The 15,958-nt window shown below is 34.3% G+C and overlaps 1 protein-coding gene across 5 annotated transcripts in view; it reads left to right on the top strand.

Annotated features, from left to right (window-relative positions):
• The window catches only part of LOC111414767 (Myocardin-related transcription factor), a 103,615-nt gene extending 88,860 nt beyond the window's left edge, over window positions 1-14,755 (top strand). For all 5 annotated transcript variants that reach the window (XM_071195161.1, XM_023046210.2, XM_023046206.2 and 2 more), the window contains one exon: window positions 11,578-14,755. In XM_071195161.1, coding sequence (XP_071051262.1) covers window positions 11,578-13,910 — 2,333 coding nt within the window. In that variant the 3' untranslated portion in view covers window positions 13,911-14,755. The remainder of the gene's footprint in view (window positions 1-11,577) is intronic.
• The last annotated feature ends 1,203 nt before the right edge of the window (window positions 14,756-15,958 follow it).

A 15,958-nucleotide genomic window follows, 5' to 3' on the forward strand; every position in this document is an offset into this window, starting at 1 on the left:
ATTCTATTTAAGCGTAAATTTTTCAGAGATAGTTCAAGGTTACCTTCAAGGTCAAATGAATACCCATATAAAAAAAAATCTAAAGATACAGCATTATTTTCCACTGACTTTTATAGTCATACCAGTATGTCGCAAAAGGTTGCCATGTTCTAGATACATCCTTGTGTATTGTTGACATTTCAGTCAACTCATCAGGGTTGACAAATAAATCTGGGCTTTGCTGACGGAAAAACTCGCGCCTGAATAAAACACACGTCTGACTAAGATGATGACGGTTTTAGCCCTTTCAGTCACCTGTCCTATAGCAAATATCTCCGTAACACATCAAAAATTACTCACAGTTGTATTGCAGAACGAACCCCACCAGTTTTCCTCCTTGCTATCCATTAATTGCAGTTGTAATATTCCTGATAAATATATCTGGTATATCCATAGGTGTTTCATCTAGGTCTCTAGCTGTCTTCTGATGTCAATAGACAACCCAACCGTTAGATTTGATAAAACAATCCAGGTTTGGATGTGTAATTTAGCCTCGAATATCACATAATGGATAATGGTTAGGTGATTATTACAAAAGACGAAAAGTTGTAAGTTCTTTAGCTTTCGTTATTTGGTGGTTTCTAGCTTTAGCGGTTGCTAGTTCTACTTTCAAACTTGTTCCTTCTACAATCAGCGATTATAGATGAGACAACCTAGGATGATAATGATACTTTCATTATTTTAAGGGTGGTTCTACCAAATGCACTTTCCATGTCAAAATGAACTCTCACGATTCCCACAGGCTATATCGACCGATTTACCTTTGAATCATGTAGAGCAGTGGTATTCAAACATTTTGGCTGCATGACCCCAAATGGTACACAGAGGTGACATGCCGACCCAAACTTAAAATAATAATTTAATTCTAGTTGTTCCAAAAATTGGGAGAGGTATTATTATATCAAGAAGATGTTAATTTGTTTTTATTTTTTTTGTTTCATACATAGCAAATATATTATGTTAAAACAAGTACCTACAATAAGCAGAATATCAACTCTGCAGTTAACAAATATTAGGTTCAAAATCAACATTAATGATTTGTAACTATTAAAATTATAATATGGCGTACACGTAGGAACTTCATCAAAAATCAATACAAAAGAAAAATATTTAATGAGATCTGTGAGCCTGTTTCTTATTTACAAGTGCTGATATATCTGGCTCTATTTTGCTCAATTTGAGTCTTAAAGGTGGCTCTATTGCTATTTTGTTTCGGTATTACGATTTTAGGTAGAGAAATTGGGAAAATCCCAACTCGCACATATAAGATGACGCAAATGGTAATAATACCTTCAGAGCTCCATCAGACAGTTCTGGATATTCGTTTCGAACTTTAAGCCAAAAATTGCTCAATTTAAGTTCTTTGAAAATTAATTTTAATTCTCCATCAGATGATAACTCAATTAGTTTTTCACTAAAATGAAATGACACATTTTTGGGTAATTTACATTGAAAGGGATTTCGAATCCAGTCAAAGTTAGAAAAATCTTCCGGAAAATAAGTACTAAATTGACATTTTAAATCTGTCAAGTGAAGATGTTATATCTTTAACAATCGATTGAATAACTTTGAACTTGTTTTCTATAACAAAACATTCTAATGTTGGAAATGCTGCAAAATTATTCTCCTTACAGTATGAGCACCACAAATCTATTTTTTTTGTAAAGGCTTTAATTTTATCATTGGCCACTAATATATTTAATTGTTCACCTTGAAGACTTAAATTCAACTCGTTTAATTTGAGAAAAATATCACTTAAGTAAGCTAACCTACATAGCCATTCTCGATCGGTTAAAAAGTTTGTAAATTTTTTGTCTTTATCATTATCATTTAAAAACACAAACACTTCTTCTTTAAGTTCAAATAGTCTAGTTAGAACCCTACCCCTCAAAAGCCAACGAACCTCTGTATGTAAAAAAAGATGCTGATGCTCACTACCCATTTCTTTGCATATGTGCGCAAAAATCCTTGAGTTCAGAGGACGCGCCTTTATAAAATTTATTATTTTAACTCCAGTATCTAAGACAGACATTAAGTTCGGTGGCATGTTTTTCGATACAAGCGCTTCTCTATGAATCATACAGTGAACCCATGTTACATTGGGTGAAACTTCTTTGATTCGGGCTAGAAGTCCGCTGTGTTTCCAATCATGGCACGAGCTCCATCACTGCACACACCCACACAATTTTCCCAAGAAATATTGTTTCCCGTGATGTAAGAGTTTACCGATTTAAAAATTTCTTCACCCGTAGTTCTTTGTAGTTCCTTGCAAAAAAGAAAGTCGTCAACTACTTCATTTTTGTATCCATATTTTGCAAAACAAATAAGTTGTGCAGCATTTTGGCAATCCGTAGATTCATCCAATTGAAGACTAAAAAATTTACTTTTTCGAATTCTCATTATAATATCGTTTTCCACATTTTCTGCCATTTCAAATATTCTGCGGCTAACTGTTGTATCCGAGAATGGTATTTGAGATATTTGTTGCATTTCCTTTTCGCCAAACATAATGGCTGCTATATCTTGGGCTGCTGGAGCAATTAAGTCTTCAGCAATTGTGTACGGTTTGCCAGATTTTGCTATATGATAGCTCATTACTTCATCCACCTTGCGACCCCGAAAAAACTTTTCGCGACCCCATTGTGGGTCGCGACCCATAGTTTGAATAGCACTGATATAGAGGAAACACGTTAAATGTCTTTAAAAGGAGCGATGAACGAACAAGCTGGAAGATCTTTGCGTTTTGTTGATCCTGACTTTCTTTCAAGTAGTACCAATGTTAGCAGTAAAAAATTTTTGCCAAGAATGAAAGATGTCTACTCCTCAAATACAAACGAACAAACGTTATTGGTCTGGAAATGGTGCTGGAAGAATCAACGTAATAAATTATCCTCAGTTTGGGGTTAAGGATAAAATAGTTCTAATTCATACATTATCAGAACTGTTTGTGGTCATGAAACAAGATTTTATTAAGGTGTGGAAGCTTCTCTCAGAAATCTCTTCTGAGAGGGTTTAATAATAATAATAATAATAATAGATATTTATTAACCCCATTATATGCAAAATGAATTACAAAAAAGAACCTACAAAATAAAAAACAACAATAAAAAAGTAACGTAATCGAACAAAATATCAATTAAACTAAATTTGGAGCTAAAAAGGACCAAGTCAGTTAAGCAAGAATGCTAAACTGTTTTTCATTGGCCCTTGAATATAAAAAAAAAATATATAATACATCATAATGATGAATCGAAACCCAACCCAGCACCAAGTCAATTGCCACAGTGTCAACTCAGAAAATTGTAATTTAACGAATTAAAATGAAAAACAAAAGGTGAAATCATAAATCATAAAAAAAAGTATTAATGATATTAACGATGACTCATTTCCTCCTGCTGCATCCACAGCTCCACTTTAAGTTTTCTCTTGAATCCGCGCTCATTCTCCAGCCTCATCGGAATAGGAATGTTGTTATAAATGTTAGGCACACAGTAAGAAAAAGCTCGCTCAAACAATTTAAGCCGGTGCTTTGGTATTGTTAACGTATACCTGTGTCTAACATTTATATTATGAACATCAGTACGATAACTAATTTTGTTATATAAATAAGGAGGAGTCTTATAAATAAGTATTTTATGATATAAACAAGCACAGTGTAAAATTCTCCGTCGTGACATATCTAGCCAACCGACCCAAGCAAGCGAGTGAGATATTCTCTCCCGTCTTCTGATCCCAAATATAAAACGAAGGCAAGAGTTCTGTACCCGTTGAATTCGAATTCTGTCCGCAGCATCAATACAAGAATGGTAAAGCGGATCCCCGTAGTTAAAGATGGATAACACAAGTGCTTCGCACAAATGTATTCTTAATTTTTGATGTAAAAGGTTTTTGTTGGAATACAATAACTTGAGGGTGGAATAAGCCCGCTGAAGAAGACCTCTGACATGATTTCTAAATCGCAAATCAGAGTCCAGCGTAACACCTAAATTACGTACTACATCTGAAAGTTGAAGTCGTTGGTTATTAACAAATATATTTAAGGACTGCCTAACGTTATTCGCCGGCAACCCTCCTCCAAAGACGATAACAGAGGATTTTGATGCATTTATAGATAGACAATGACGCCTGGTGTTCTGAAGCAATAATTCAAGATCAGAATTAATTCGAAATTCGGACATACCCAAGTCCCTCCCATCAAAACCGAGGTATATTTGAGTATCATCAGCATACATGTGGGTTTTGCAATGCTTTAGATTGGAACAGAGATTAATGGTGTAAATTAGGTATAATATTGGTCCCAAGATTGATCCTTGAGGTACACCTGAAGTAATATAACCTCTCTTCGACAAAGCACCCTGAAATTTAACAATTTGCGAACGATGTAAAAAATAGTTTTTGAAAAAATCGATAGCCAACGGGGAGAAACCAACATAATGAAGCACAGCAAGTAAAGTCGAATGATGGAGGGTGTCAAAAGCCTTAGAAAAGTCAATTAGGATGAGAGCCGTAACATTTCCCTCATCCAATCCACGCAAGATATCATCGGTCACATTCAGAAGAGCTGTAGTACAGCTGTAACCAGGACGAAAACCAGACTGAGTAGATGGAAGTAAATTAAAAGTATTAAGATGATCCCAAATCCTTGCAGCCACAATCCTTTCTACTATCTTAGAGCAAACATTTAAGATGCTAATAGGACGAAGATCATTTAGTCCTGAGGGGTTACTGCATTTCGGGATGGGAGACACTAAGGCAGTCTTCCATTGATCAGGAAAGACACCCAGTTCCAGACAAAAATTAACAATATGGCACAAATACGGAACAATCACAGGGCAACACAGAAGTAACATCTTTACGCTAATGCCATCACTTCCAACTGCATTGGTTTTAATAGATTGCAGCGCACGACAGATTTCGTTTTCCGATGCTAAGGAAAAGGATAAGGTAGTACAGATCTGAGGCAGAATATTAGAGTTATAGAATTTAATAAGTTCTGCATCACCAGAGTTAGTAATTTGAGAGGCTAAAAAAGAATTGTTAATCAAATCAGCATCACCAATGTTGCTGGGAATACTACCAGTCCTATTACCGCTAATGCCCAAAGACCGAAAGGCACCCCACAATTTCCTGGAATCACCACCCCTGAATATGTGAGATAAAAAAGCTTTTTTTTCACGTTGAAGTGCATTATTGGTGAAATTACGCAATTCTTTATAATAGCTAAAATCAGAGGGTAATCTGGAGGCCTTAAATGACCTATAGGCTTTATCCCTCAGCTTCATAAGCAGCTTAATATTGTCAGTTACCCAAGGGCGATAATTCTTACGTAAAACAACAGTCTTGAAAGGTGCATATATATTGAAAAGATTGATAATATGATAATTAAAGAAATCAACCTTATCACTAATACTGGACATATGCAAAAATTCCCACCAAGGCACAGCACGCAGATGGTCCAGAAAAGCTTCCGAGTTGAAATCCTTAAAATCTCTATAAGTAATACTCTTAACAGGATTTGGACGTATTTCAAATGATAATGCGACAAAAACAAGTGAATGATCAGCAATATTGTGGATATCAGCGACTCCACATTCATCAATTGGTGCATCCACATTTAAGATTATAAAATCAATCAAGGTAGCGGAAGAAAGGGTGATCCGTGTTGGACTCGATATAACTTGGTGAAGACTAAACTGCTCAATGGTAGGAATAAATCGATTACCATAAAAGCCATCAACATCTAAGCCATTGATGTTGAAATCACCTAAGCAGACAAGTTCCTCAGAAGATGGAGCAAGATAGGATAGGACATCTTCAAAACGCGAGAGAAATTCACCCAAACCTCCATGAGGTCGGTAAACAACACCAATAACCATGGAAACAGGAAAATCAATAAGTTCAATCCAAAGATGCTCTATAGCGGAAGATATTTCTTGAAATAAAATATTATATTTCAGTGTCGATTTAATGTAAAAGCCAACTCCACCCCCCGAACCTGCATTAGTGTGACTACAAGGACACAATCTACCAGCAAACACGGATTGATAACCATTAATTGAATATTGTGAAGTAATTGTCTCAGTATAAATCCAAGTTTCAGATATTGCAAAAATATCGAAGTTCCCATCGACAATCAAATCCTTAACATTTAGAAAATGAGCGGGTAAAGAACGAACATTTAAATGAGCAAATTTCATTATTGATCAGTTATAGATAGTACTATATGTAGAAATCAGGAGAACAGGAGGAATTCATCAATTTAATTGTTAAAATTAAAAAAATAAAATAAAACAAAAAAACCCTTTAATATAATTTACTCAAAAAAAAGAGAAAAAAAGAAAACAAACTCAACCGAGTTGACAATGTAAATAGCATAAAAGGTAATAAAAAAAAAAGAAAAGAACAATAGAAACTGGAGAGGGTACCAGGGTATGGGCTTCAATTCAAAACAAAACAATAAAAAAAAAAGCAAAGATGCGAAAGAAAATAATCAAACAAAGCGAAAAATTAACCTGGCTTTTATATATCTACCAAAGTCCATGCCAAAAACTCTATAATACATAATAAAAAAAAGTTAGTTAAATAAGCGAGTAATTATGCACACAATAAAAACAAGAAACAAAGCAAATAATAAAACAATAAAGATTAGTGAATTGGATTTCCGACTGGCTGAGCTCTTGATCTGGTAACTCTTCCTTCTTGATTCTTGGGTTTAAGATATTTTTCCAAATCATCAACATCACGGACAATAGCTCTCTTACCATTAGATGTGGCAACAAAGATTTTACCGTCAGCGGTCCATACATTTTTGGGACCTGCAGCTGCAGTGGCAGACTTATAAAGCTCCATGCGTTTCTTTGTTAGCGATTCAGTTATTAAAAATTTTGTCTTTTTAAGATTTCTCTTATTCATCCATACAAGATGCCGAGTAGCGTACGAAATAAATTTAATTATAATGGGGCGAGGTTTCAGTCTTTCAGTTTGTTGAGATGAAATACCATCCTTGGCTCGGAAAGCACCTATACGGTGCGCTCTGTCAATGTTTGATAAGTTCAAAGTAAACCCTTTCATTTGCAAATTACTGTTAATAAATTCAACCGCCACCTCGCCTGTATCTTCACCATTAGATTCTCTAACCCCATGTAATAGAAGGCAGTTCCTCCTAGAATATTGCTCCAAATCGTCCACCCTATTATCCAAATGGGAGATAATGGTTTTCATCTCATTCATCATCAAAATCATTTGATTTTTAAAGGCACCAAAATCTCGAATTATTTCCTGAAGTTTGTTTTCATCGCAATTCTGATGTGTATTGTCTTTGACTCCATCTAGTTGTGTTTGAAAGGTAACCATGGACGATAAAAAATTCTTTTCCATAGATGCAAGAGCATCTTTTATTAACTTATTCTCAGTCATGTTTATATCCACTCTATTTTAAACAACAGTACAAAAAAACTGGATCTTACGCGTACAAGGTCAGCGCACTCACGAAAACACCGTGCGAGGACGAGAAGAAAATTAATCTCACAATAAATATAATATATATTTAAATAATCGCTAAATAAGACTAATTATTTTTAGTTAGGTTTAGTTAGGTTTGTATACATCTCAATCATAAATTAGTTTTCAGAGTTTCGCTTTGAGAAAAGCTGATGGTTAATTATACAGAGTGGCTCATGTAACTTGTAAGTTAGAACTTTTTTAGGTTCCATTACTCGTAGAGGTTTGAAATTTTGGTGTTCATTCGGAACTTTCTAAGATAGCTCAATAATTTTTGAGCGAGCTTTCTTTCTGATTCCTTTTATGTATTGTATTATTGATTGGATGGTACTTCAACTCGACAATTTTTAAGGATAAAGAACATTAACTCTATCAAAAAATCATTTAGTTATGTAATTAAGCTAAATATGATTAAGTTTGAATGATGGAAATTATGATTTTTGGATCGTGATCTTTATTTTTATCATGTTTTATCCTGGGTGGAGTTCGCAAATGAAACATCAGTCTGAGGAACTCATTGTCAGAAAGACAACCAAAAAATAAAACATCAAGTGGAAACATCTCCTCTGGCATTAGATTCTTGGTGAAACTTGTCGATGAATCGTGACGACATTTGAACTGACGCAGAAATGAGGTGGATTAGAAGGATGTATGTAGCGTGCTGTGGCAGCAGCTCCATTTAAAAACATAAAATTGTATTTCATTTATTATTTTTATATTTGCACACAATTGTTTTTGAAGCAAAACATAACAGACGCAAAATAAAAAGTCTGCCAAAAGTTAATTTTATAATTTTATTATTATGTTGGCTAATACCTCATAGCCACAATGTGTATTGCTTTGTTCTCCAGGAAAGATATCAAAATCAGAGTTAAATCCGCTCAAACCCTGAGTTTTGTAACCACACATAATTAGTTTTGTACAATTATATTGTTTTGCAATGGCTAGAAATTCTTTTTCGGAACTAATAAATGCTGCTGGATTTGTTTCAGGAAATCAGTTTGACGTTTTCATGTAAAAAACATTTTTATAGTCTCAATCCTGTTGCATAACATTAATTTAAAAACCTTCTCCTGGTCAACATGCTTTGAATAATACAATCTTATTTTTAGTATTTTCTTGCATATTTTAATTTTCATATTCAGCATCACAATCAGAATTAAGATCATCAGCACCCAGAACCTATCGTCCTTGGACAAAATACTCTTGGTAACATGATTAAAATATAATCTGAAGTAGTTAGAATGTCAATGCTGATTTGATGATTCATGCTTCTCGAAAACCACGTCTGATTTGATTACATAAATTCCAAAATACAGACAATTATGTGTCTGCTCGTGGATGGATCAAAAACGCTTTGAATGACAAAGTAGAAATTTTTTCTACTAAAAACTGTCAATTAAGCAAGCTGAAAGACTTGAAATTGGTTTCCTACTTTTGACAATAAAGTTATAATCAGAAAGTTGTGAAAACTGCTCTCAGAAATCCCGTCATAATTTCCATTAACTTTTGTATACATCTCTCATAAATTAGTTTTCAGAGTTTCGCTTTGAGAAAAGCTGTCTTGATGGTTAATTATACAGAGTGTCTCACGTAACTCGTTCGTTAGAACTTTTTGAGGTTCCATTATTCGTAGAGGTTTGAAATTTTGGTGTTCATTCGGAACATTCAATCTAAAATAATAATAATAATTGTAATACATAGTGAAATACCGATTTATTAGATAAAATAGCTCAATGATTTTTGAGCGAGCTTCTTTTCTGACTCCTTTTATTTATTAATAGTTGTAGTTAAGATGGTATTTCTAATCAACAGTTTTTGAAGATAAAGAACATTAACTCTATCAAAAAATCATTTAGTCATGTAATTAAGCTAAATATGATTAAGTTTAAATGATGGAAATTATGATTTTTGGATCGTGATCTTTACTTTTATCATGTTTTATCCTGGATGGAGTGAAACATCGGTCAGAAAGGCAACCAAAAAATAAAACATCAAGTGGAAAAATCTCCTCTGGCATCAGATTCTTGGTGAAACTTTTCGATGAATCGTGGCAACATTTGAACTGACGTAGAAATGAGGTGGATTAGAAGGATGTGTATTGCTTTGTTCTCCAGGAAAGATATCAAAATCAGAGTTAAATCCGCTCAAACCCTGAGTTTTGTAACCACACATAATTAGTTTTGTACAATTATATTGTTTTGCAATGGCTAGAAATTCTTTTTTCGGAACTAATAAACGCTGCTGGATTTGTTTCAGGAAATCAGTTTGACGTTTTTATGTAAAAAACATTTTTATAGTCACAATCTTGTTGCATAACATTAATTTGAAAACCTTCTCCTGGTCAACATGCTTTGAATAATACAATCTTATTATTAGTATTTTCTTGCATATTTTAATTTTCATATTTAGAATCACAGTCAGAATTAAGATCATCATCACCCAGAATCTAACGTCCTTGGACAAAATACTCTTGGTAACATGATTAAAATATAATCTGAAGTAGTTAGAATGTCAATGCTGATTTGATGATTCATGCTTCTCGAAAACCACGTCTGATTTGATTACATAAATTCCAAAATACAGACAATTATGTATCTGCTCGTGGATGGATCAAAAACGCTTTGAATGGCAAAGTAGGAATATTTTCTACTAAAAACTGTCAATTAAGAAAGCTGGAAGACTTGACTTGGTTTCCTGCTTTTTACAATAAAGTTATAATCAGAAAGTTGTGAAAACTGCTCTCAGAAATCCCTTCATAATTTCCATTACCTTTTGTATACATCTCTCATAAATTAGTTTTCAGAGTTTCGCTTTGAGAAAAGCTGTCTTGATGGTTAATTATACAGAGTGTCTCACGTAACTCGTTCGTTAGAACTTTTTGAGGTTCCATTATTCGTAGAGGTTTGAAATTTTGGTGTTCATTCGGAACTTTCAATCTAAAATAATAATAATAATTGTAATACATAGTGAAATACCGATTTATTAAATAAAATAGCTCAATGATTTTTGAGCGAGCTTCTTTTCTGACTCCTTTTATTTATTAATGGTTGTTGTAGCAAAGATGGTATTTCAAATCAACAGTTTTTAAGGATAAAGAACATTAACTCTATCAAAAAATCATTTAGTTATGTAATTAAGCTAAATATGATTAAGTTTGAATAATGGAAATTATGATTTTTGGATCGTGATCTTTACTTTTATCATGTTTTATCCTGGATGGAGTGAAACATCGGTCAGAAAGGCAACCAAAAAATAAAACATCAAGTGGAAAAATCTCCTCTGGCATCAGATTCTTGGTGAAACTTGTCGATGAATCGTGACGACATTTGAACTGACGCAGAAATGAGGTGGATTAGAAGGATGTGTATTGCTTTGTTCTCCAGGAAAGATATCAAAATCAGAGTTAAATCCGCTCAAACCCTGAGTTTTGTAACCACACATAATTAATTTTGTACAATTATATTGTTTTACAATGGCTAGAAATTCTTTTTTCGGGACTAGTAAATGCTGCTGGATTTGTTTCAGGAAATCAGTTTGACGGTTTCATGTAAAAAACATTTTTATAGTCTCAATCCTGTCGCATAACATTAATTTGAAAACCTTCTCCTGGTCAAAATGCTTTGAATAATACAATCTTATTGTTAGTATCTTCTTGCATATTTTAATTTTCATATTCAGGATCACAGTCAGAATTAAGATCATCATCACCCAGAACCAGAATTAAAATATCAACTAAAGTAGTTAGAATGTCGATGCTGATTTGATGATTCGTGCTTCTAGAAAACCACATCTGATTTGATTACAAAAATTCCAAAATACAGATAATTATTTGACAAAGTAGGAGTTTTCTACTAAAAACTGTCAATTAAGCAAGCTGAAATACTTTTGAACATAAAGTTATAATCAGAAAGTTGTGAAAACTGCGTTGGCTTTAATATAAGTGCAAGTAAATGAGATAGGAAGCGTAAATTTAATTTTAAGTGATTTCAGAAATTACAAAGTGATATTAATAATAATTTTTGTTTTAAATTATAGCATTAAAAGCGCCGGCAGCTTATTATGGACAAAGAAGACAACTGGAACGTGCAAAAACCGGTGATATGCTTAAAGCAAAAATCCAACAAAGACCACCAAGACAAGAATTAGAACGGAGACATATTTTAGAAAGTGACCCGGGACATGTAGATCCAAGTCTAGCAGAGAAACAACGAATGTTGAAAAAAGCACGATTGGCAGACCAATTAAACGATCAATTATCACATCGACCGGGACCATTAGAGTTGATTCAAAAGAATATTCTTCATACAGAAGAACCAATTGAGAGTGCGGTAAAAGCCGGGCATATTCCGTATAAAGCAACTTGTGAGGGACAATTAAATAGACCTCAACATCCGATAAGCTACATTAACCCGGAAGATGATTCTCAAAGTTCTGAAGATAATTTAGTTGTTAGCCCCGGAAATTCGGATGTATTGGAAACTGCCGCGAAATCAGCCGGAATTGTGGTGAGTTTAATACCGGCGACTGAAGGAACCGTGGTGGTTACAACACCAAATTTTGTGACAACAATTAAAGACAGTAATCGGGAGTCGTTAGTGTTTACCTCGTTAATACAAAATCGTTCTGCATCAAGTCCCGCGTCTTTAGTTTCTTCCACTTCTACTTTGAGTCCTCTATCATCGATCGCTAGTCCTGTTCCTTCAATAGTTTCCCAACCAACAACCCCAATTCCTCCCCCTCTACCTACAACAACATACACACCCCGTTCGATACAATCCCCCAAAAGTGATGCACCTGGAAAAGATAAAAATCGAAAAAAATCGAAATCCAAATCAACACCAAAAACCCGCACGATTAAATTCCATGAATATAAAGGACCACCAAGCGCACAAAAATCGTTGCCATTAAACAATAATAATAACGGAGAAAGTTCTTACGATTTATTATTACAACAACAAACTTTATTGTTGCAATTTCAATTACAACTACAACATAAATACCCTCAAATTATTTTACCGGCGCAAAAGAATCAAAACGAAACCCAATCGGTTAATAATCCTCTTCCATCACCGGCTAGTTCCACCAATTCAGAATGTACTATTTCGGCGAGAATAGGTAAATTAGAAGACATGAAAGTGAGCGATTTAAAAGCTGAATTAAAAAGGCGAAATTTACCAGTTTCCGGTTCAAAACCTCAATTAATTGAGAGGTTAAAACCTTTCACAACCGGCGAAATCCAACAACCCGATTCAACCAGCAAACAATCCGATGACATTATTCTTCATCATTCTCCACCACAACACAGTGATGTTGGTTCACCTCAAAACAACGTTAAAGACGAACCTATGGATACATTAAATCCAATTAGTCCTCAACCAATTGATACTCAAGACCAAGATGATATTGTTAAAAAACAACAAAGACAAATCGAAGAGTTACAACGCGAATTGACGTTGAGTCAATTAAAATTAAAAGCTGTGACCACACATGAACCCAAAGCTCAATTATTAGCTTTGCAAAAACGTTTACAAGTTAAACAACAACAGCAACAACAATTAGCGGAACAATTACATATGCAAAATTTGTTGAAGGCAAGGCAAGATCAGGAAAGGATACAACAACAACAACATGTTGCTTTTCAAAATCAAAAGAATTTAGGGGGTGGATTGGTTTTAACCGATTCTAATTTTATTAATCAATTGGTTGCGAATAAAATACTTTTAAATGGACACAATAGAATCAATTCGGCACCGAATTTTTTGCAAAGTACAATTATAGCGCCGGTTAAAAAAGAGGTTGAAGAAAATGTGAGACCACCGCCCTACGATGAAGCAACTAAACAAATTAAAAAGGAGAAAAATAATGTTAAAAGTCAAATAGTTGATGATGTTTTAGAAATTTTAATTAAAAACGGCGAGTTACCGCCGAGTGCAGCTCAAGATCCATCAACTCCAAATTCAGCGGGGATTGTTAAAAACGAACCGGTTTTTCCTAACAATCAACAACAACCGGAAGTGACTAGCACGGAAATTTTAAAATTAGAAACCGATTTCTTAGATTGTCCATTAGACAACATGGACATTAATCAATTGGTGATGGAACTAGCTCAACCTAGTGAAGGTAATCAAAACATCAAACACGAAACGATTCCAATGGACACCGATGAGTGGCTCGAAAGTTTATTACCGCCCGATAATAATCATAATAATAATCAAAATTTTACAACACAAATTCACGAATCCTCGGATATCAGCGGTTACGATCCTCTACTTGGTATTACACAAGAACCCTTGGATGATCCCTTTTGTTTGGAAGAGTTCCGGTCAACACCCGATATGCACGCCCTCTCTTGGGATTATGCGTCGTAGTAATTAATGTGCAACAGACATTCTTTAAATTCCAAATGCGATGTGCGATTCCACTCGGTTATAGAGAAACAATAAAGAGACATTCCAAAAAATGAAAAACGTTTTTCTTTTCGCTGTAAAAGAAATGGAAGCGTTTTCAAGCAATGTGCGGTCGCCATGTTTGCTGAAAAACGGCGAGGGACCAGGGCGACCACTACACACGGGCCAGGGAACACATCAGCTAAATTGTACATAGCCTATATACACACGTAGTATATTATTTCACGCGGTAATTCTTGTACAAATTTGTTCTTTTTTTTCGTTTTCCTAGATTTACGTTTTAGTTTCTTTTTTTTTTCTTTAATTAATCACGGACAATAATTCTTAATAGGTATACAAATTAATTTTATTTTATTGTAACGTTGATAGGAGATGATTTATTTTGTTGACTATTTGAGTATATTTCTAGTGGGGAACGGTGGTTCGCACCCTTCCCGGTTATATTAAACAAACAAGGAATGTCCTGCATTGTTAATTCTTTTCGTTTCGTCTTTTCATTATAAGTTCACGTTCTTTTCCTTAAGGATATTGTAATATAAACGCATACATACATGTAATACGATAAATAAAGAAGATGCCTTAATAGACAATTTGTTAAAATAACGATAATAAGCTGCGATTGTAAAAAAAATTAAACGGAACAAAAAAAATTTACAACAAATATGGAGTGTGTGATTTCGTTCGAAATACTGTTTACGCGTACTCAGTTATTATTATTTTTTTTTTGCTAATTGCCAATTTCTCTCTATTTATGATGGACAGTATGTGAGTGAATAAAAGCTTCGAGAATAAAAAATAAATAATTATTGTGGTTTTATTTATTTACACACCTTTTAATTTTTTTTGGTGTTTATGACCTTAAAACTGAATAAAAAATCATTGGATAATTGGAGCTGGACTTTAATACAATTAGATTTGATTATCCAAATTTATTACGATTCACAATCTAGAATTAAAGATGTTCTGCAGCGGACAACATCGCTATCAATAAATATAGCAGCCGGTACTTCAAATTATATAATTCTCTCCTCCACTATCTCGACTTTCTTCTTCTTTTTCGAAGAATTTATACAAGCCCCAGACAAAGCGACAGAGTTCCAAGAACTTTGCAAAGCTAAAAGCAAAGAAGTTGTTGGCAAACTAATAAGCAAGTTGTTGGTGATCATGCGAGAGCTACCATACCGAAGCGCAGATCATCCTTGGATGTTCCTGAGTTAGGTTGTATGATAATACTTGGAGACGTAAGGGCGTCGATCAAGAAGGGATATAAGAAAAGTTAACGTTAATCGAAATGAACGGAGATACTTAAGGTTGGGTAAGTTGCTAAAAAGATACGTAGAGAAGAGGATCATTAAAAGTAAAGGAAACACGAGTTTACACAAGAGTATTGAAGACTATTACAACCTCACTAAGTACTTCAATTACAATTGCGGGGAAGAACTAACTACCGTATTTTCTCGAATCTAATCCGCACCCCGATTTTAAAAATGCATAGTAGTAAAAAAATTTAGTTTGCGAATGTAATCCGCATCTTTCTTTGAGCAATTAGACAACACCAAAACGATGCGATGCTTGTTGTTAACCATAAATATATATTTTTTCCGTTGATTGACGCTGATGTACCTAAAGAAACCTTGAGAGTAACGTTGCGGCTGTTGCGGAAAGACAAGGTAGCTATTGCAGATTGAGGCATCGTGCAAGAAATTTACCGGGCCAAAGAAGAGATGATTTCATGAAATTGACGAGGCAGTTTTCTACTTCTCTCAACAAAACGATAAAATTTTTAATACTAACTAAGGTTGGACTGTGGGTTTTATGCGCCGAATGGTGTTATCGTTGAGGCGCAGAACTACAATTTCCCAAAAGCTCCTAATGATTCAATTTATCTCAAACAGTAAATGTCAATGAAATGGTAGTATATCTGGATATGCCACCCAATTACACACTGGGAGAAGAGGTGTGTGGGAAATTTCTTTATAAACGAGTGGTTGCGAAAAATTGCGCATAAC

Source organism: Onthophagus taurus, chromosome 1 (genome assembly GCF_036711975.1).
Source record: "Onthophagus taurus isolate NC chromosome 1, IU_Otau_3.0, whole genome shotgun sequence".
Classification (NCBI taxonomy): domain Eukaryota; kingdom Metazoa; phylum Arthropoda; class Insecta; order Coleoptera; family Scarabaeidae; genus Onthophagus; species Onthophagus taurus.